The 21,187-nt window shown below is 28.2% G+C and overlaps 1 protein-coding gene across 5 annotated transcripts in view; it reads left to right on the forward strand.

Moving 5' to 3' along the window:
- The window catches only part of Obsc (Obscurin), a 613,188-nt gene that overhangs the window by 262,278 nt on the left and 329,723 nt on the right, over nucleotides 1-21,187 (forward strand). For all 5 annotated transcript variants that reach the window (XM_075359431.1, XM_075359430.1, XM_075359429.1 and 2 more), the window contains 2 exons: nucleotides 2,872-2,941; nucleotides 5,511-5,606. In XM_075359431.1, the coding sequence (XP_075215546.1) occupies nucleotides 2,872-2,941; nucleotides 5,511-5,606 (166 nt within the window). The remainder of the gene's footprint in view (nucleotides 1-2,871; nucleotides 2,942-5,510; nucleotides 5,607-21,187) is intronic.

Raw genomic sequence — 21,187 nt, forward strand, 5'->3', positions numbered from 1 at the left:
TTTTTTTAAGTAAGGTAAGATCAGATTTATTTTCAATGTTTGTATTTTACTTATCAAATCATATCAATAAAACAGTTAAAAATGTATATTGAATACAAGTCTTACATTTTTTCTCATACAAATTTATAGTTTTTATTTTCCAATATTCAATGAGTCACTTTGTATGGCTTCACTTAGCCTTCAAATTTTAGGAAACCACTAAAAGTATTAAGGTTGGGGTTTCATTTGAATCATTTCTGTTAAGGTAGGTTAATCAATCAATTAATTATCATTTTATTCGATACTCATTTACTGGAATCAGATTCTTCACATTGAAAGTTATAATAATTATAAAGTTGTTATAGTTCTTTTGTTTTTGATTATGATATGAAAATATAATCTGACATTAGGGTATGTGAATTTGATAAATTAAATAACATTAAACAAATGTTGATACAGCTGAATAATTTAAAAGTATGATTTTTGATATTCATGATGTACCACGTTTAAAAAAGTATGTACAGTACACTTTTTGACAGAGAAAGTCGTAAAAAAATATTTACCTTTGAGTTAATTACACTTCATTACTTAATTAGATGCTTAACATTAACTTTATGTTAAGCTTTTTCAGAAAGTGCCACTGGGAGACCTAGGTGTTATGGCACTGCTAGATATGGCATTGGGGTTTTTAATGTTTTCTTAAATTGTCTGTGTTATAAACTATGTTTCTTCATTTAAATTATTCTTTTTGTGTTTGTTTGTTTGTTTTGAGTTCATTCTAGTATAGTCTTTATATGAAAGAGGAATGTTGTGCAGCCTGTGTAACATGATTCTAAAGCTGAAATTTTATTTTTGATGGTGTGATTAGAAGGATTGTTGAATGCATAGTGTTTGTATTTTCTGTGTGTGAGAATCAAAAAATTAATGTTTTTTTTACCTTTTTCATAATTACTAATTAGGTGATATGTTTTTTTGAATCTTGTTGGTGTTTTTAAGAAGTTACTTACATTGTCTGGTGTTTCATTAATAATAATACCTTCCCGAGATAAACAGGCTGTAGCTTTTCACATTAATAAGAAAACACATAAATGCACTTCATTACTGAATCAACTTTTGCAATCACTACTTGTGCATAAACATCAAAGGAAACAAATTTTATAATTTGAGAAACTAAAAATATACAAACAAAAATCACATAAAAACTAACATTCTAAATGAAAACAACCTGTTATAATAAATTTAAAATCTAATCTAACAATCAGTTTTAAATGTACTCTTGGAAACTCTACAGATAACAAAGACTTTTCAAAGTCTAATTTGAATACCATTGTCTCAACAAGGTAAAGTTTTTTCATAACTTTCTCTTCAAAAAGTGTACTAAAATCAATCTTTAAAAATTTTTCAATAAGTCATTTAGTTGACATTAAGAATTGTTTATATTTGATAATTTCCAGAAAATTGTATGAAATCAGTGTGCCTTTACTCAAGTTTTGTTATTTTTTTAATGTTGTTTTAATATACTGTGTTTTTATGATAATGCTAAAAACTGTATTTGTTGTTCAGGGTGGGTTTTATATATATATACATACATACATGCACATGTATGTGTGCTTGTCCACGCGCGCGCACACAGACAGACAGAGAGGGAGAGAGAGAGAGATTTTTTGTTTATTTCTATGTTGAGGTTACACTGCTTGACCCCCCCCCCCCCCCGACTCTTTAAGTTATTTATGTAATGTGAGGTTATTGTTCTTTGGTTATTTAGCAGTTGATTGGGTTATTGCATTGGGTTTTTGAATGTTATATTTAGTATTTTGGTGTTGCTTTACCTTCATTACTCCCAGCCTTCATTAATCTTGGGCCTTCTTCATTACTCCCAGTAGATAGTATGTGAAAAGTGATGGATTACTAAGATTCTGTAGGAAAGGATTATGACACAACTTCACAACAAATTCCCACAAAACAACGGAGTGTTCCAACAAAATTTGGTGCCGTGTCATACTGCCAGTAAAGAGGAAAAATATTTGAAGAATGAAACATCAAAATTTGATCTCATTAAATCAATAATTCTGTATGGTTTCATGATGAAGAAATAAAAAAAAAAATTGTAGTATACTTATTAAATCGATGCCAAATCATACATGTGAAGTGATTAAGAATAAAAACATATTAATTACTAGATATTCACAAATTGTACAGGTATGATTTTTTTTCTAAATAAAGTTATTTCTTATTAAATAACATCTATGTTCAGATTAATTTGTCTGCTATTGTATGTTATTTATAAAATATATGTTTTTTAACTAAGTATTGCATAATATTTTTTAATTATTAAAATTTTTTGATGACTTACTTTCAAATTAAATGAAGAATCTATTTCCGTAAGATCACTATGGTCATTTCCTTACGTATGGTCGACAGTTGACTCTGAATGATATGAATTCACCCACAGATTCATAAAGAGCATACATTTGTTCATAATTGTAAGGAAACATTGCAGGTACAAAACTGCTAACATCATATTAAAACTAAAATCTTAATATGTTTAAACAATATGAAATTTGCATACACAAAAATTAATAGAAACAATGTTTAAATAAACAAACAAGTATCTATCAATGTATTATTTGACCACATATTAAATGGATTTTTTTTAAACATTTTAACATTGATAACATTAACAGCTGTGCAGTGATAATTTTAATGTTGAAGGAACCACATAATTAGCTCTGAAAATATCTTCTGGAAGCTTAATTTCCATATAAGTTATTTGGTTTTTTAGGTGTAAGAATGAGTTATTTACTTTTTAATAGTTGATGTATTATCACTTTTCTTCATATTAATCAATGAATTGTTTAACATTTTGGTATATTATTTCATTTTTTTTTTCAGGGTTCTTATTGAAGGTGTTAAATATTATGCAAATGAGCCTAGAATGTTAGGAAAAACATTTATAAGATTGGTAAGTATTTGTAAAATGGAAATATCATATTTTTCTTTTAATTTTGCTTTGTTATGACATAGTTAATTGTAAAAGTTCTTGGAGTAAAGAATTTTCAAGTCTGCATCAAGATTGACCAAAAGAAGTGCAACAGTAATGGTTGTACATCATCATGTACAGCCTTCATGATTTAAGTTGGTATTTTTGAATAAATGACTATCTGTACTTCAGCTGATTGATTAATACTTGTTTATTTGTAATTCTATTTAAGTTGGGATTAAAAATTTGACTGGGAGACCGGTGTAAATGATTTGTCATGTGAATTTTTATTTTGCATTACAAGTTTGGTTTCATAAGTTTTTCTGCAGGGATTATGTGCAGCCTTATTAGTTATGTGATTTTAGTGTAAATCTTGTATGATTTAGTGTAAATCAACTGTTATTATATTGAAGAAAATATTTGTTAATGATTTAAATGTTGTTCACAGATTAAAGGTAAAATAGGCGACATTGTTTATCAGAGATGACTAGAAAGTTTAGACACATCATCAGTGTAGTAGATAAACTGAAATTTTTTATTTTGTTTAAATAAAATTACAGTGTGTAAAAGTGGCTGACAATTCTCGCTATGTATATTGTTTATGGAAGTTAGAGGGCAATAAATTTTTTCAGCAATTACAATTGTGTTATTTTTTCAAGAGTATTGTCTATTGTGATATGTATTATTATTATTATATTTTATGAGTGCATAGGATCACTTTAGTCAGTCCATTAGCCAAGTCCCTTTGATGGGACTGTTTTGGTGTTGCGTTCCTCCCAGTACTTTTTCATATGTTCCGATCTTTCTGTCCTCTTTAGTGTTGAAAATGTTCATGTTGTGAGTTTTTTCTTGTGAGTGTGAAGTGAATGTCTTTATTCTTCTCTGGTGTAAGGCCAATTTCCTTTAGATTCTCTTTTATTTCTCTGATCCATCTACATCCTGGTGATAACATTTGTAGACTTCAGGAAAGCTTATAACTGTATCCACAGAGAATCCCTACTAAAAATTCTAAGACAGCTCAAACTACATACCAAAATAATAAACATAATAAAACCGACTCTCACAAACATTGAATCAAAAGTAAAATTCAGAGGTGAGCTCTCGGAACTATTTGAGATCGAAACAGGATTGCATGAAGGTGATAGGTCAATTATTCAACTGTTCTCTAGAAACGGTAATGAGGATATGGCTCAAAAAATGTCCTCCAAACATAAAAATAGGCTGAAAAATCAAAACAAACTGTCTTGGTTTCGCCAACAACTTGGTAATGTCGTTTGTTAGCAAACGACACTGACAAAGCTAAATCACAGATACTAGAACTTCAAAACATTGCAAATAAAATTGGCCTCAAAATATAATTTGAAAAGACAGAAATTATGTCCCAAAAACCAACACAATTAAAAGAACTAAATATATACGGTAATAAATTCAAAATAGTAACTCAGTTTTAATATCTCCGAGAAATAACAAACAACCGAAACAAAAAACCTTGGTCCAAATAAAACAATACAACACAGTTATAAAACCAGAAGCCACTTATACAGCAGAAACACTCTTATACCTGAACGAACAATCAAAAGACAGAGACTCCAGATAATCGAAAGAAGAATTGCAAGAATCCTTCTCAATATAAAGAACCAGAAAGACGGGCAATGGTGGATTGTACCTGACAAAGTTGTGTACAGAGAGTTAGAACCCATCACTGATACCACGTGTAAGAGTATACTAGGATTCTTTAGACATATCATGAGGATGCAAAACTAAAGACTTCGAAACAGCTAGTACAGTACAATCTCAAATTGAAAAACACCAAGATGGGATACAGATAAATCAGAGAAATAAGAGATTCTGAAGGAAATTGGCCTCACCAGAAGACACCACAGATAAGATAAAATTAAACAAGAAAATCAAGAACAAAAACATTTGTTTCCCACTCTCAAGAAAAGAACTTGCAACACGAATGGCACAAAGATCGGAACTTATGAAAAAGTATTGGGTGGACCGCAATACCAAAACAGTCCCATCAAAGATACTTGGATAATAGACTTGACTAAAGTGATCCTATGTGGTCATAAAAGATGATAATATTAATGATGAGAAATAGAAATCGCATAACGAACAATAGCAATTTTTCCCTTGTTATTTATTGGATTATACAGTTTTATTCATCCTTCCTGTAAAATCAAATTATGCATTTAATTTTTATCTCTGTATGAATTTTAAAATATTGAAATTATTAACAGTTTTATATTACACTCAACATAGTATCATCTCTTACTTAGAAAGGTGTTATAAACATTGTTTACTTTATGATATAGATAATCCATGAAAAGTAGATTTTAATTTAAAAAATAAGAACTTGGTATAATTTGTGGTGTTTGACAATTATTAAAGTCGTATGTGATTCATCAAATAGCGTGGCTAAAATATAAGTTTAATGTTCAGAAATTACAATGAAGATGAAAATATTCATTTTTCTTTGAATACCTATTCTTTGTATGTCCTTTCCTGTTGAATGATTTAACTGATTGTTTTTTTAATTTAATTACAGGAAAGGGATTTTGATAAACATGTTGCATACTGTCGTGATGAACCTGCTGCTCAAGAATTTCTTCAAGAAAATGATGCTGTTCATGAATATTTTGAGGTAAATTACTTTATTGATTTATTTTAAGTGTTTTCTTTAGTGTTGTAACAAATTTGAAAGGATTTAAAAAAAAAAACAGTTACTGTTTAGTCTTTCATTTTTTCATTTAAATATGAAAAAATGTATATTTAGGTTGAAAATTTGAACTAATATAAACACAGTGTTATCTTTTATTGTGGATTGTAAGTGATGGTTTATCTGCAGATTAATGAGAACAGAGAGAAATTTTGATTTTTTTTTAGGTTGTCTATGATGTATTAACGTATTTCCCTTCTCTTCAGCATTTCACTGGCTATTTTTAAATGCTTTTTCTGATTCTAGGTTAAAAAACTTTCTAATGTGATAGTGAGTATGGATTAGTTAGATAAACTTGATTAATTATTTTTTAAGCAGTTTCTGAAATATTAAAAAAAAAATCATTTAATTGCCAGAAAAAGATTATCTGTCATTGTCATAATTTATCATTAAATTCAGCTTGTAATATTTTAATTAATTTTTATGAAAAATAAAATAATGTCTTTCAGCCAAATTGTACACCTCCATTTTCTAAGAAACTTAGAAAAATTTATCTGTAGTAAGTAAAAATAGGCTTCAAAGCATCTTTAGTCATTTTTAAGCATCTTCAGTTATATCTATCCATCATAAAGGATGGATAATTAATTAATCTGTCTTGAAGGATGCCCTCTGAAATTTGACTTTTGGTCCCTTGTAAGAGATTAAAAGGGATTAGGCCTATGTATCTCAAAAAATTGAGCAAGACAGATCTTTCAGCAGTTGGGTTCCTGCTCTTTGATAATCATTAATTCCTTTAACAGGAATGTAGTCCTACCATTCACATCTCATGAATATTCACTATTCCTGTTATGAAGTCATGCAGAATATTAAAATTATCCTGAAGCAAAGGATGAAAAACTGTTTACAAACATGTAACTATTTGCAAACATTTGTACGTTCCAGTTCACTCTTTCACTGCTTGATTTTTCATCACCTATTGCTGTGAGATGTAAAATAGCTAGGAGTAGTTAATAAAATTTTTAATTTGAATAACAAATTTAGTTCAATTTCATCTTGTTGGAAAGATTATTGTGGTGTAAAGCAGTCTTTCTTTCTTTCTTTTTTCATGTTTTTTCTCCAGTAATTACCTTTCAGATAATACTTCAGAGGTTGAATGAGGATGATATGTATGAGTGTAAATGAAGTGTAGTCTTGTACATTCTCAGTTCGACCATTCCTGAGATGTGTGGTTAATTGAAACCCAACCACCAAAGAACACCAGTATCCACGATCTAGTATTCAAATCTGTGTAAAAATAATTGACTTTACTAGGACTTGAAGACTGGAACTCCCGACTTCCAAATCAGCTGATTTGGGAAGATGCGTTTACCACTAGACCAACCCGATGGGTGATCTAAAGCAGTCTAAAAGTGCCAAACATACTTCAGTTTCTTTGTAGTAATAGTGAAATAAATTCTTCTGAGATTAATATGCTTACAAAAGGCTTGCAGGTGTTTTTCTTTGTGGCTCAGCTGTTCAGCACACTCGTTGGAAGTTGACTGTGAAGCTAGGAGATAGTAAGAAAATTTATTTTGTAGTGTAATTGCTTATATTACGAAAAAACAACTTGATAGGGCCATAATGCAAACATTATATTGTTAAGGTCTGGATGAAAGGTTTTCTAAAGGTTCAAATTAACAGTTCAACATGATCAAAGGTTTGATTATGAAAAAAATTCACAGAAACATATTATCATTTGCAAAATATCCCATAACAAAATTATTGTACTTTAGGGTTATTTCACTTACATATGGGTAGAAACCCATGGCCCCTGTTGATGTCATAGTGGACAGTTTAGATAAATTGATAATTAAAGGTCTGTTGTTCCAGAACTAGATAAATATGCTCCAGACAACTATTTATCAGTAGTATCTTACTCACTATCATGTTTCCAAAAAAATGAAGGAAATAATTAATAAACAATCATACTCATGTTTACTTAGCTAATATAGTTATTTAATTTGCTTGATATGAAAAAAGTGTATTTTATGGGCAATTATCAAGAATAGGTTTAGAAAATGTGATAAAAAGAAAATTATTTCAGCTGTAGTTTGTGCTTAGTTTCATAATTATTACGAAAAATATTTTGTAAAACATCAATTGAATTAGTGCCTAATAGACTACAGTAACTATAAAAGTGCATAAGAAGTATTAAACATATTATATATATTGTTTTTGAAATAGTTTGGTAAATAAATGTATTTTATACAACTTTTTCTTTTATTCAGATTAATTTGCACAATGGGTTGAAGGAGGGTCAAATAGGAAAGTAGCAAAAAACTACCCTCATTGGGGAGAAAGGTCTTCTATTAACTAAAAAAGTTGTTGTCTTGTGAACTCTGATCACTGATTCTCATCACTTTCTCTAATACTTACTATAAAAATATAATTTATCATCCTGTTACTAAAGAGCCATTTGAGAAAAGGCTCAAGCTTCCATATGGAAAACCCTCACTCATTGCTAGAAATGTAGAAGTAATCAGTGTAATTATAAAACTTAAGTAAAAATTAATCACTAAAATTATATCATTTGACAAAGTCTAAACCATTTAAATAAAAATTCTGATTTCCATTAAATTTTTACTAGACTGGAGCTTTCAAACAAACTGAAAGTTTGGTTATTATTCTTGCCTTTGTGTTCTTGAAGCTAGTAAAAATGGTTTATTTGTAAATTTGTTTAATTTTGCAAAAATGTACATTTATTATTAATGGAATTACAAAAATTCCTATTTACTGGTTCTATTGGTGTTGATCATGAATATTGATCTATCAGACGATACTGAGAATACAAAAAAAAATGTTTTTTTTTTCAAATTTATTTTAAAGCTTTCACTTTTATTGATGGTTTTATTAGGATATTTCCCCAGTATTGAATCCAGATATGATAGACATATGATTAAAAAATTTGTTTTTTTTGCCTAATGCTGTAACACACAATAATTAAGAGTCTACTATCTCAGGTTTCTATAAACTTTACATTTTGCTTATGGTCTCTGCACTTTGTAGCAAGCAAGCAAAAAAAAAGCATAATTGTCTTGCTTGTTAAACACAAAATGAATCTACATTCTTCAGTACAGCACTTTTTGTGAATAGTAATGTACCATCAGCTTAACAGATACATGAGTATATGCATGTTATTCATAGAGTAATATGTTTATGTTCTGAAATCAGAAGCACCTTGTTAGAATACAGCCAAAAAATATGTGTCACAGTGCTATGTTACATATTGCAAAATTTTACAAAATTTAATATCAATATTAATATACAAATCACCTAGAAGGTTAGTAAAACAGAATCCTCAATGGTGAGATATCCTTTTGGGAATTAGGCTATTACCGGCCTTAACTTTTAATTATGTTTAATTATTATAGTTTTTATAAAGTAAAACAAATAGCTTTATAAAATTGTTTTGGCACGTGATTACTTCTCAGTTTATTATAGATTCATGTGTAAGTGGGTAAAAAAAATTTGATTAAATTGTTAGTCATTTTGTGAAGTGTCAGTAACTTTATATATATATATATATATATATATATATATATATATATTTTTTTATATTATATGAAATATAAACATATATATATATATTTATATTGTATGAAATATAGACCTTCAAAACACAGTAATTAGATAAGTTAAATAACTATTTCCAATAACTAGTTTTCGCAGAATCCTGCATCTTCACTTGGTATTATTAAATTAATATTAATTAAAACATATCTTTTAATTTTTGTCATTTTATTTGAAAATATGTTTTGTATTTTTAAGTTTTGAACAATATAATGAGTGTATATGTAGATTTTGCTGTCTAGTACTGGATAAATATATATATATATATGTATATACTCATATGTATCAGAATACAACTATATATATATATATATTTTCGATTGATAGTGTAGTTTAAATAAAGTGCATCAACTATCCTTGATAATTTAAACCAAATTACTTTCAACTCTCATTCTACCAAGGAAATTTCCTTTTCAGTTTACATTTTTTTTATTCCAGTAAATATAAGTAAAGCCAATTTTTGATGGTACTACTGTATCAGTTTCTTAATTCCTCTAATAAAGAAAAAAATAATGAATTTTATATATAAATATGATAAATTTCAGTATTTTAGATATTGATAATGAAGAACCTCTGCAAATTAAATCTTAAAACTACTTTCTAGATGAATACAAAATTGTTTTAATGTTATATCTAAATAAATTTCATTCATATTTGACAAAACATTTTTGTGTTCATGAAAATTATCAGTAGTTGGTTTCAAATAATTTTAAACATGTTAATTTGGGTATCATAATTGTAAATGATTGGAAGAATTTTGAATTTTTGAGGCGAGTAGTTTAAAATTAATTCAGATTATTAAATTCTACATTAAACTTTATGTATACTAAAACTGCACTAGGGGAGGTTTTTTTAGTTGTTTAAAGGTTCTTGGATAAAAGTTTAATTTTTTTTTTATAAATTCACCATATAAGGTAGAAGCTTGTGTTGTGGTAGTATGAATTGAAATGAAAAAAATTATACTTGACCAGTATTTAAACCAGAGACCTCAGGATGAAATTCCTAGATGCTTCCTCTCTGCTATGGAGATCAACGGAATGGTGTATTTAATTATATTTTTTATTTATTTAATTCGTAATGTTGGATTTAGTTTTTTTTTCATGTAAAGTTCTTATAAAATTAAAAATATAATTTATGAGTAAAATTTATTAAATGTAATTTAATATTAAGCATACTTTTAAAATTATTGTACACAGTGGTTCACAATTATCCTTACAATTTTGTATACTGAGATCAATTTTTCATTTTTACAAATATTTCTTGAGTTTGTTGTTAGAAGTTTTCATTTTTGGTAAATTCATTTGGTTAAATTTTTGGTTCATATTTGGGTAAATATAATTAATGTTTCTTCAGAAATGAAATTTAGCATTGGAATTTTTAAATTTGCAATGGTGCTTTGAAGTGTTGGTTTTAAGCTGTTATGATTGATTGAGAATAATCACACTAATCTTTATTTTTCATTCTTGACAAAGTAATCTCTATATAACAGAAAGAAGTTGCCTTATGAAATACATCATTGCTGACCAGTCCAGCACAAGATAATATGGTTTCATCCTTTAGCTCTTCAATTTACAATAATATAGTAGTAAATATTAAAGTTTGGTGGTTTTGTTTATACAAGCCAAGCCATAACTGCTAGTATTTATGTACTTCAATTTCTGTATTTACAGTTTAATATATATTTATAATTTTGTAATATTACACTGAGTTTTTTTGTAATAATATCATAGCAGTCCTAAGTTGTTAATATTTAAAATCCTAAGTTCACCAGTTTTAAATGTTTTATATATACTAGATACTATAGGATGTGAGCTTATGGCAATGTGTAAAATGCAGGATGATGTGATTAGGGGAACATTTAAAACAGCCTATATTGAACTGCCGGCCTCCATGGTGTAAGAGGTAGTGTCTCGGTCTTTCATCTGGAGGTCCCGGGTTCAAATCCCAGTCAGGCATGGCATTTTCACACACACTACGAATCATCCATCTCATATTCTGAAGCAGTAAAACATAAAAAAAATTCCTATATTGAACTGCATCAGTTTGTTAGATAATTTTTATGCTGAACATATTAATTTTTTTTTTAAATCTTAAAGAATGGGGCTTATTTTTGTTACAGTTATGAATGATTTTAAGAAAAGCAGTTGGTCTTGAACATGATTTTTTTTTATCTAATTATTTACAGTTATCATAATAATGGGACTGTGAGAATTCTTATAATGAAAGCTTACTGAAGTCAGTTTAGAGTTTGTGTATATTAATTAAACTCATTTAAAATTTGTTAAAATATATTAACATTAAAACTGAATTTATATGCTGATAAAAATTTATTTAAAAAAGTAATTCTGTAGAATTTTTTAATTATAGTAATACTAGCATACCCGGCAATCCTTCACTATTGCTAGATTTTAGTATATATATATATTAAATGAATACAATTGAAAGTTTGGTAAAGCATTACGGAACTTCATAAAATTTAACCTTTCACTTTATCTCTTTTTCCCTATTTCCCTTCTTCCCTTTCAACTCTTTTCTCTTTTTACCTTTCTCTTATTTCCCTTTTTCGTTCTTCTCTTTTTCCCTATTTCCCCGTTCCTTTTTCTTTTCTCCATTTCCCCTCTTTCCTTTTAAATCAGACCAGTAACGTAAATCGGTCTAGTAGTATTTTAGTCTATAGCGGATACACATACAAACATTGCCTTTTATATCTATAGAAGAAGAAAGTCTGTATATTTCTTTCTTTGTTTCGTAAATATCTCAACACTGGCACCACCTAGTGGGTATAGTTTTTGCAAAAAATCATTTTTTCGCATAACTAATATGTATTCTGAATATGAGCCAGATCGGTCCATAAATACAATTTTTCAACATATCTCAACTCCGGCGCCACCTAGCAGGTCCATTTTTTGTAAAAAATATTTCTTTTCACGTAACTAATATATATTCTAAATATGACCCAAATCCGACCACAAATGCAATTTTCTCCAAATATCTCAACCCCAGTGCCATCTAGCTGGTCCATTTTTTGCAGAGGTATTTCTTTCCATGTAAGTAACACATAATCTGAATATGAGCCAAATCGGACTGTAAATACAGTTTTTCAAAATATCTCAGCCACAGCGCCACCTAGCAGGTCCAAACTAATTCAGAAACCTTCACAGGCATGCACACAACAACATACCAAAGTTTCATCGCAATCGGATGAACGGTTTAGGAAGGCATAAGAGACATACAGACAGACAAACATTCATTTTTATATGTGTAGATAATATCATAAGTAAAGTTGTGGGATTGATATAGGGTGTCATTTTCCAGCCTTTAATATTTTAATGTAGTTTTAATTACTATATCATGAAGGAATATCTTTTTGATCAAAAGAAACTTGGCTACTAATTTTTTAGCTTACAAAATTATAATACTTTTGCCATAATATTACAGCATCTAAATATATGATATTGTGTGTCTCTTTGGCAAAGAGGATAACTTTGAAGGGTTACTTTTGCTAACCTTTTTGTGTAAGACGTTGACAAGTTAAAGCCAAGATTGTATAACTTGTTTTTAACATTTTCAATTTGCTGATTTTGTTGTCACCATTCTGTTAATTATTTTTAATTAACAACTTAAACAGGACTGGAAACACAGGCTTGTAATAATCTAAAGGTTCACTCATTACATAAATTAGGGATGTGTAAGTACAAGTAGGTGTTTGTATCTGTACTTTACGCAGACTTCTTTTGTATCCATCTCTTATACTTATTTTTGAGAGTGATTAGAGAGAATAATTTTCATACTTCTGTTACAAATACTTATTCATTCATATCTTATTAAGGTAGCCGAAGTGTAATGCATGCTGGATAGTACTGGGAGAACAAGTTCGTACAAAGTGACAAATGCTGCTATGTTGCAGTTTCATTCTCCTGCTTATTCCAAAACTCATTGACTCACACTCTGAAATTTTTGTCTGTCACCATTGGTATGGAATCAAATTTGCCTGTTATATTGACAAGTCTAAAACAAAGTGCAATGTTGAAAGTGTGAAACTGTTGATCAAAGTATTGTGAGTTGGGGGGGGGGGGGGGGGGCAATAAAACTTTGAACATTAGAATCTGATAAAATAAATAATGAGGATGAACTTCACAGTGGTTGACCAGTTTCTGTGATCGATGAGAAGCATCAAAAGGAACAAACAACAATGAAAGCAATGTTGTGAACAGCTTCTGAAAATTTATTATGATGAAGAAGATGACTTCATTTTCAACATCGTAACAGGATACAAAATTTTGTTACAACATTAAGACACAGAAGTAAAACAGCAGAGCTCGGTTAGCCACAATAAAAAAAACTTCAAAATGCAACCCTCTGTAAAAATAGTTCTCATAACAGTTTTCTGGGATTCCAAACACATGTACGTGACTGGACTACCTGGAATATATGTGACATATAGACATTAAAACAACTTAGGAAATGAATGTGTCATGTTTGGTAATCCATGGAGCTGAAAATTCTGCAACATGATAATGTTCATACACATGGTGTGCAAAGCGCCGAGGTTCTTGTAAATTTGAAATTTGAACCTACCCCACATCTTTCATACTTAACAGATTTCTTGCCCTGCAATTTTCACTTCTTTTTGCTATTAAAAAGTGATTTTAAGGGCTATTTCACCTTTGATTGTGAACTGAAGTAGGCGTAAGGTATTAGTTCGAGGAAAGATCAACAGTGTTCTTCATTGACAGAATGAAAAAACTTTTTCACGGTAGGAAGAAAGTGTATTGGTGACTATGTGAAAAAATAAATTAAGTTTTTGTAGCAAATGTAACATTGTTTCATTTGAGTGTATTAAAAAATTCAAACAGTTGTTTTTTCTGATAGACTGTAGCAATAATAAATTAATTCATAGTTGTGTTAACCTTCATGGTAGAGGAATCTAACTCTCACTTTCATCCAGAAAGTTCTGGGTTGGAATTCCACTAAGGTATATTTTTCTTTAAAAAAATTAAAAAGAAATAGGAAGAGTAGCTATAATTAAATAAAAGCTTGTATAGTTACTGAATGGATTAAATAAATAAAATTATTAGCCTATGAATTTTATTTGTTTGATCAGAGTTTTCCATTCAGTAATATTTAGGAAGTAGATAATGTACACCTGGAGCTATAAAAAAAAATATGCCTTTTTTATTCATGTCCTTCTACTGCCAGGTGTAGAGGTTAGTTAATAATATGTTAGTGTTTATTGAAACTGGATTAAAAATGTTGCTATATTGTAAAATGTTACATTATTTTTTAGAATGTTAATGCACTAATTATAATATATACGTCAATAAAAATATATATTCAGAAATAAATCATCATGGAAGCTATAAAAAATTGAAGTCTTACCAAACTGTGCAAATAATAAGAGCAGCTACTACTTGGTTCCCTTCTGTAATAAAATTCTGTAACTGGTTCCATATTTGTCATCATACCTTGCGTATTTCTAAACTATCCTTATGACATCTTTGTTTTTAGGTTTTCATTTAAAAAAAAAAAGATGTAAAATGATGTTAGAATCAACAAATGAGTTACATAATGAAAACGTTTTATTAACATTTAATATTTAGTAAAATTTGTTGAAAAACGATAGTGCATTCATATCGAGAGAACAAAAAAATAGATTACATTTGAGTAAGTAACACAGTATTTGAAATGTTGATCTTAAGTGTTCATTTTTTGAAAAATGTATGGTAGACAATGTAAAATACATGCAGATAATTAGAAAATTTACCACTTCAATCTGGGTTAAAAAAAGGGCGTGAGCCGGAGATTATAAACGGTATTTATGTTTAAAAAATGAAAAGATATAAGAGGTTGTTGCTTCTTGTTACTGTTTTTAATCAGCAAATAATTGAAGTCCAGTCTTCAAGCAAAGATAAAAATAATTCTAAGTGTTTATAAAATGTATGGTCAATTAAATCGCAATAAGTTATTTTCATATCACAACAATAAGTTATATTCAAGTTTAGTTTAGCTTTACAACTGCCATAAATTTCTTGGATACTACATAAGTTACATTTTAATTTTTAATCTTGGTTTTTTTTTTAATATTGAATTTTATTATTATTTCATTACATTATTATGTCACTTTGGTTATGTGTTTAAGCAATTTCATAGAGAGGTAAGAAATAAGAGGCCTAATTCTTTTGTTTTTTCATCAGTTATCATTTGCTTGATAATTCAGATTGGATTAACTGATGTTTATGAAATTTTGTATGAAGACTTCTGAATTCATTGATGCCATTTCATTTTGATTACAAATGATCATGGAGTGGGGAAATATGGTCACCAAGGATCCTAAATCTCAGAATAAGTAGAATAATTTTTTACTTGGATGCGTGTATACTTTAATCTCCCATTTAATTTTCCTCCTAAGGGGTAGTCTGTCAAGGGAAAAGCCCTCAGTAACCAGAGTTACATAACTCTTTACTGATTTTACTTTAGTTCCATAAATTTAGTTTTGAACAGTTTATGAACATTTATTCGGTTATGATCCTCTAAAATACAACCTTCATTAGTATGCATAATTATCATTCTCTTGTTTGTTTTTAGAGCATTTACAGTGGGTAGAAGGGGACTGACTGGTATTGTGTTAGAATACTGTGAATTTTATTTTCTATTTAAACATTTTTGTTTTGCATTCTGCTATTTTCATTATGCAAAGTTTTGATATTCACTGACTTTTATATTTTATGTGTGAACGCATGAGATGTGTGATTAAATACAGGTAAATTCTACATGAAACCTTAACCGTTATTGTATTAATTCTTCTATTGAAATTCATAGCAAATTACTGATAGCAATTTGCAGATTTGATGTACAAATTCATTCTGTAGCTTAAGTGTTCATGAATTTAGGAGAAGTTGTAGGTTATCTTAAGATTCAGAATTTCTTTTGTACTAGTAATTGATGTACTGGGATATGTAAAATAAAAAAAAAAAACATTGAGATCTTTAAATGCTACTTTTGGAAGAAAAAGAAAATTACATCAAGTAAAGTTGGTCGTAACAATTTTTTAATGTGATTAATTATATTAACAATAAATATTTTATTGCGATAAATAATACATAGTATAAATCATTTCAGTATTATTCTCCATGAATAAAAAAAGGAATTGACCAAGTACTTTCTTGGATAAAATTTGTAAAAATTGATCAGAACTGCATTATAAAATACACAATTAATTATACAATTAATAAAATAGATATGATTAAAATCCATTTTAATTAATTTAAAATATGCACATGAAATGTAATTAAGGTAAATACATGATGATGTTAAATATAAAAAATAACTACAAGATAAATCAAAATTTAGAAGATGTTAATGGAAATTATGTGATCACATATCAAATTATGCATGTTGAATGGAGATTATGTAAAATGTGATCATAAAATAATGGTGGTGTTTCAAGTTCTGGATTAAAGCATGATAGCAGCATGAAGTATAAAAAGTGAAAATGAAGAAAAAATCTCCAAGAATCTTACCTCTTCAATAGATTTTTATATGTAGTGCTTTAGTTGCCTTGTAGATATCAACAAGTTATTGAATGTCTTGCCAAACAGAGAACATTTGATATGATAAAAGAAACAGTTGCAAGTAATCCATTCTTTTAAATGGTACATTTTTTTTTATTTCAATAGATGACATTTGTCATAACTAGCCCAATTAATAATAATTAGACCAATTTCATAGGGCTAAGATTTGGAAACCATGTCTACTCTTCTCGTTTTACCCTTCGCTGAGGAAACGTTTAATTTAGGCAATCGCAGATGAATGTGGCAAAATGTGGAGCAATGTCATCTAAATGGAGAATGGAATTCTCTGGTGTTTGGAGCACTGGATAATCTTCTAACATATCCAGAAAGTTGTTTTCATTATAGTTGTTTTATCAAAAAAGTAGGAACCAGTAACTCTCTATCTTGTCCAATTTGCATACCTCACATTAACTTTAAACTGTCTGTTGATGTATTATAATGAGATGTAGAGGTTCTGTATCTCATTTTTGAATATTATAGAAATTTACTCGTTCCAAAACTTAAACATAGCTTCATTACTGAAAATAAATTTATTTAAAAACTCCCCATCGTGATCTAATCTATCCGGAATGTTTGCAGGAAATCCAAGTTGTTTAATTTTGTCCTGTGAATATGTAACACCTGCATTTTATACCAAGTAAAGCATAGTCATTTTTTTAAATGTGAATAGTTATGTATGGAACACCTAACTCTACATAAAACTCGTGGACTGATTTTTTTGGGCTATGCAAATAACTTGTTTGCATATTAACAGTTTCATCAGACACAGATGGTCTTCCTGGACATTACTGCTTCACTAAGCTGCCTGTTTTTTTCCGAATTTTTGTCCCATCAGCAAAAGTTATTTTTGCATGGTGGTTTCTTTATTGACCACACGATGGTATTCATTTCTAACAAATGTTACTGATTCAAATTTAGCAAGCCATAAAACATGTTGCAGAATGCCACAAACTTTACTCTTCATGTAATCATGGTAACTTAATGAACTTCATATGCTGACACATAGTGTCACATGTCCTGATGCTAGAACTTGTGAATGTATGGAAAATTTGGATAGTTTCTGTCCATTTTGATGTATACTTCATATCTCTATCATGCTTGGTTGCAAAATTTTTACTGTTTGAAACCCCACCATTATTTTACAGATATACTGACATGTTAATGTGGAATTACAATTTTTTTTTTTTAAGTTTTTTAATTGCTGTTATTTAAAAATTCATTAACTGAAATATTGTTTCTGCAAAAGGAATTCTTTTAACTGAATTTTATAAATAAATTGGTCAGGTCTTTTAAATGATTCAGCAGTTTATTAAAAATAAAAATCGAAGCATAATAAGGTCCTTTCTTGGAAGTTGAAGTATTGTTTTCAGTACATAATGATCAATTTTATTAACATTCTTCATTTTCATTTAATGTATAAAATGTTAATAATATATAATTATGTAAAAGAAAATAGAATATAGAATTTAATACTTAATTTTGCATTGTATAATAGTTAATGCATTGTATTACTCTTAATTGTAAGACATCAACAGATATAAAATTATTTAACTTTATTAAATTTAAGAAAAGGAAATTTTATTAAAATTTGAGTTAAAGTAGTTTTTTTTTTAATATTTAGCTTTTAATTTTAATATAAAAATTCATAAATATTAAATTATTACAGTATTATTGTATCAGTTAGGTGGAGACAAAAATGAGTATGTGTTTCTATACAAAGAAATCTTTAACTATAGTAATCGCAACTTGATTTGGTTATAAATATGACTCAAAGTCATCAGAGTACTCAAGGTATTATCCTATGATATGTTCTGTTACATTTGTGTTTAAGTATGGTTGATATAGTCAAATTTTATTTCAGAAGTGTAGTCTCATTCTTTTTAATTGTAAATATTCAGCAAAATACATTTTAAATACTTCTTTTAGTTCACTTATTTTAAACATTCACTTATTTTAAATACTTAAATAAGCTCATTGACTACAATAACAAGCTCTTGTGATACCGAAGATGTATTTTATGGATTATTATCTTCTGAAGCAAATGTTAAACAAAATGGATGAATTATTTTACTCTCAAATATTTCATTAATATTTGGGACTAACCATCTGGTTTTTAACCAGTCCAGGTTTAGCAAAAAATTATTTTTCTTTATTAATGAATTTCAATACAATGAACTATTTTCCATTATTTTTTGAATTTTTATTTCCTTGTCTGAAGTAAAGGAAGTATTGGGATTGCAAAAAATGTCAGATTTCAATGGAAATATCCATTTTGGCCCATTCCTGAATACATTTTGACTAGTTTTTAATGTGACGTCTGCTCGTACGTACGTATGTATGTACATATGCATCTCACATAACTCAAAAATGATTAGTCGTAGGATGTTGAAATTTTGGATTTAGGACTGTTTTTAACATTTAGTTTGCTTCTCTTGATTTTGTTTGCATTCGACAACCAAAAGTGTCCAAAATCCAAAAACAAATTGGATTTTGGGCTTTTCTTAAGTGCAGTAATAAGCCCTCATTGAGAGCTTTTCAACTATATGTCATAAGTGGTACTTATTTTCATTGGTTCCAGATTTATAACCAAATAAAATTTTAATTAATGAAACATTTGATATTACAAGGGGATATTTTTTATTTTGTATAGTATATATTATTTCATATTTTATAATGGAACTTACAAGGCGAGGGCACATTGGTTCAAATCAGACTTCACTTACTTTTTTTTTTTTTAATTTATATGTATTGATTTATTAATAATTATTAACCTGTGGTTGTAAAAAAAAATTAAATAAATAATAATAAAAAAAAGTATGAAAAAATACCAGAAGTTATTAATGAAATAAAATTTTATTTACTTTTCATTTTAAAAAATGGGTATATGTAATTTAACAGGCATACAAGGAAATCATGTAGTGTCCACAGATTCTTTTTCAGGAAGTAATTTATAAAAACCGTTTTCTACCATCTGCCAAATTTAAAAGTGTAGTATGAATCTTTTCTGTTTTGACCAAATTAAATACATTTTGATTTCAGTACAACATTATTTATTTTTATTACATTAAAAATAAGATGTGCTATTTACAAAAGAATATCAGTTTTATTGTTAATTTTTTAGAATTTATTAAAATGTTACATTATAGCATGTCCAGTTGTAAACTAATCCAAAATATCTTTTTTTACAAAACGATCTTGCTTTTTATTTAGCACAAGTGTTAATTTTACATAAAATTTATTCTTCCATACCAGACTAGAAATTTTTTTATTTGAAGCTTAACATTTACATATTATGATAGAATAGATGCAGCATAATTGTAAATAAAAACTGAATTTCACTTTATTCATCTTACTTTCTCATTAAAGTATGTGCCAAAGGATGACTAAGGCCATAGTAATAAAAATATCACTCTCCTCGTTTCAAAATTAGGAACTCCACCTCCACTAAAATTCTGTTCCTAAAATTTCCATACGCTTTAAATGTTTTCTATGAAAAATTATGTGACTGTTTGATTTGTTTGTTCTATTTCGGTCTTTCTGATTTACTATGTATCTGCTTTTTGTGGACTAGTGGTCATTAAAAATAAGAGAGATTTTGTTTGATTTATCATGATATTAGTGCAGTTCAGCTGAATTGCTAAGAGTGCTGATCCAAGTATGTGTAATTGTTACTAAAAGACTGCTTTTTCTTCTAGACCATAATCTTTAGCACATTTCATATAATATAAAAAAAAAAAAAAACAATAAAAATATAATATAATGAGTTAGCATATAGCATGTATGATACAAACGTATTATACTTATACTTTATTATAAGTATAATAAAGTTTGTAAGTATACTTATAAGTAAGTATACTTATACTTACAAATTTTTTTATACTTATTTTTTATTGTATGATCATTATAATAAAAGTAACATTCTACTGAGTGAATTCTAAACAGAAGTAAAGATTATATTTCTAATACAGAAATTTATTAAAGATAGGTGAAAATAGTTAGAATAGCTAAATTAAAGAGGAAAGTATGGTGACCATGTCAAAAGTGGGGGTATTTGGTTCTTTTTAAATATCTATGTTTTAGGATCCAACTAGTTTATCTAGTACAAAAAAAAAACAAACGTATTTGTGAACCAACAAAATTTGATAGCTACTTCAGGATTTAACTGGCAACAAGAATCCCTCACTGCGTCACCCAAAATGAGTAATGCAACTGGACCATTAGATTCTGTAGAGCCCAGACCACATGTATGGAAGTATCAGAGCTTCCTGGAACTTTAACATCTTTCACTATAAAAATCTGAGCCAAGAAAAACATCTCCTTGAAGCACTTAACATAAATATACTTGTACAAATAGCAAAAACTTAAATAATTAACAGATATATGAGT

This window comes from Lycorma delicatula, chromosome 3, assembly GCF_047948215.1.
Source record: "Lycorma delicatula isolate Av1 chromosome 3, ASM4794821v1, whole genome shotgun sequence".
NCBI classification, from domain to species: Eukaryota; Metazoa; Arthropoda; class Insecta; order Hemiptera; family Fulgoridae; genus Lycorma; species Lycorma delicatula.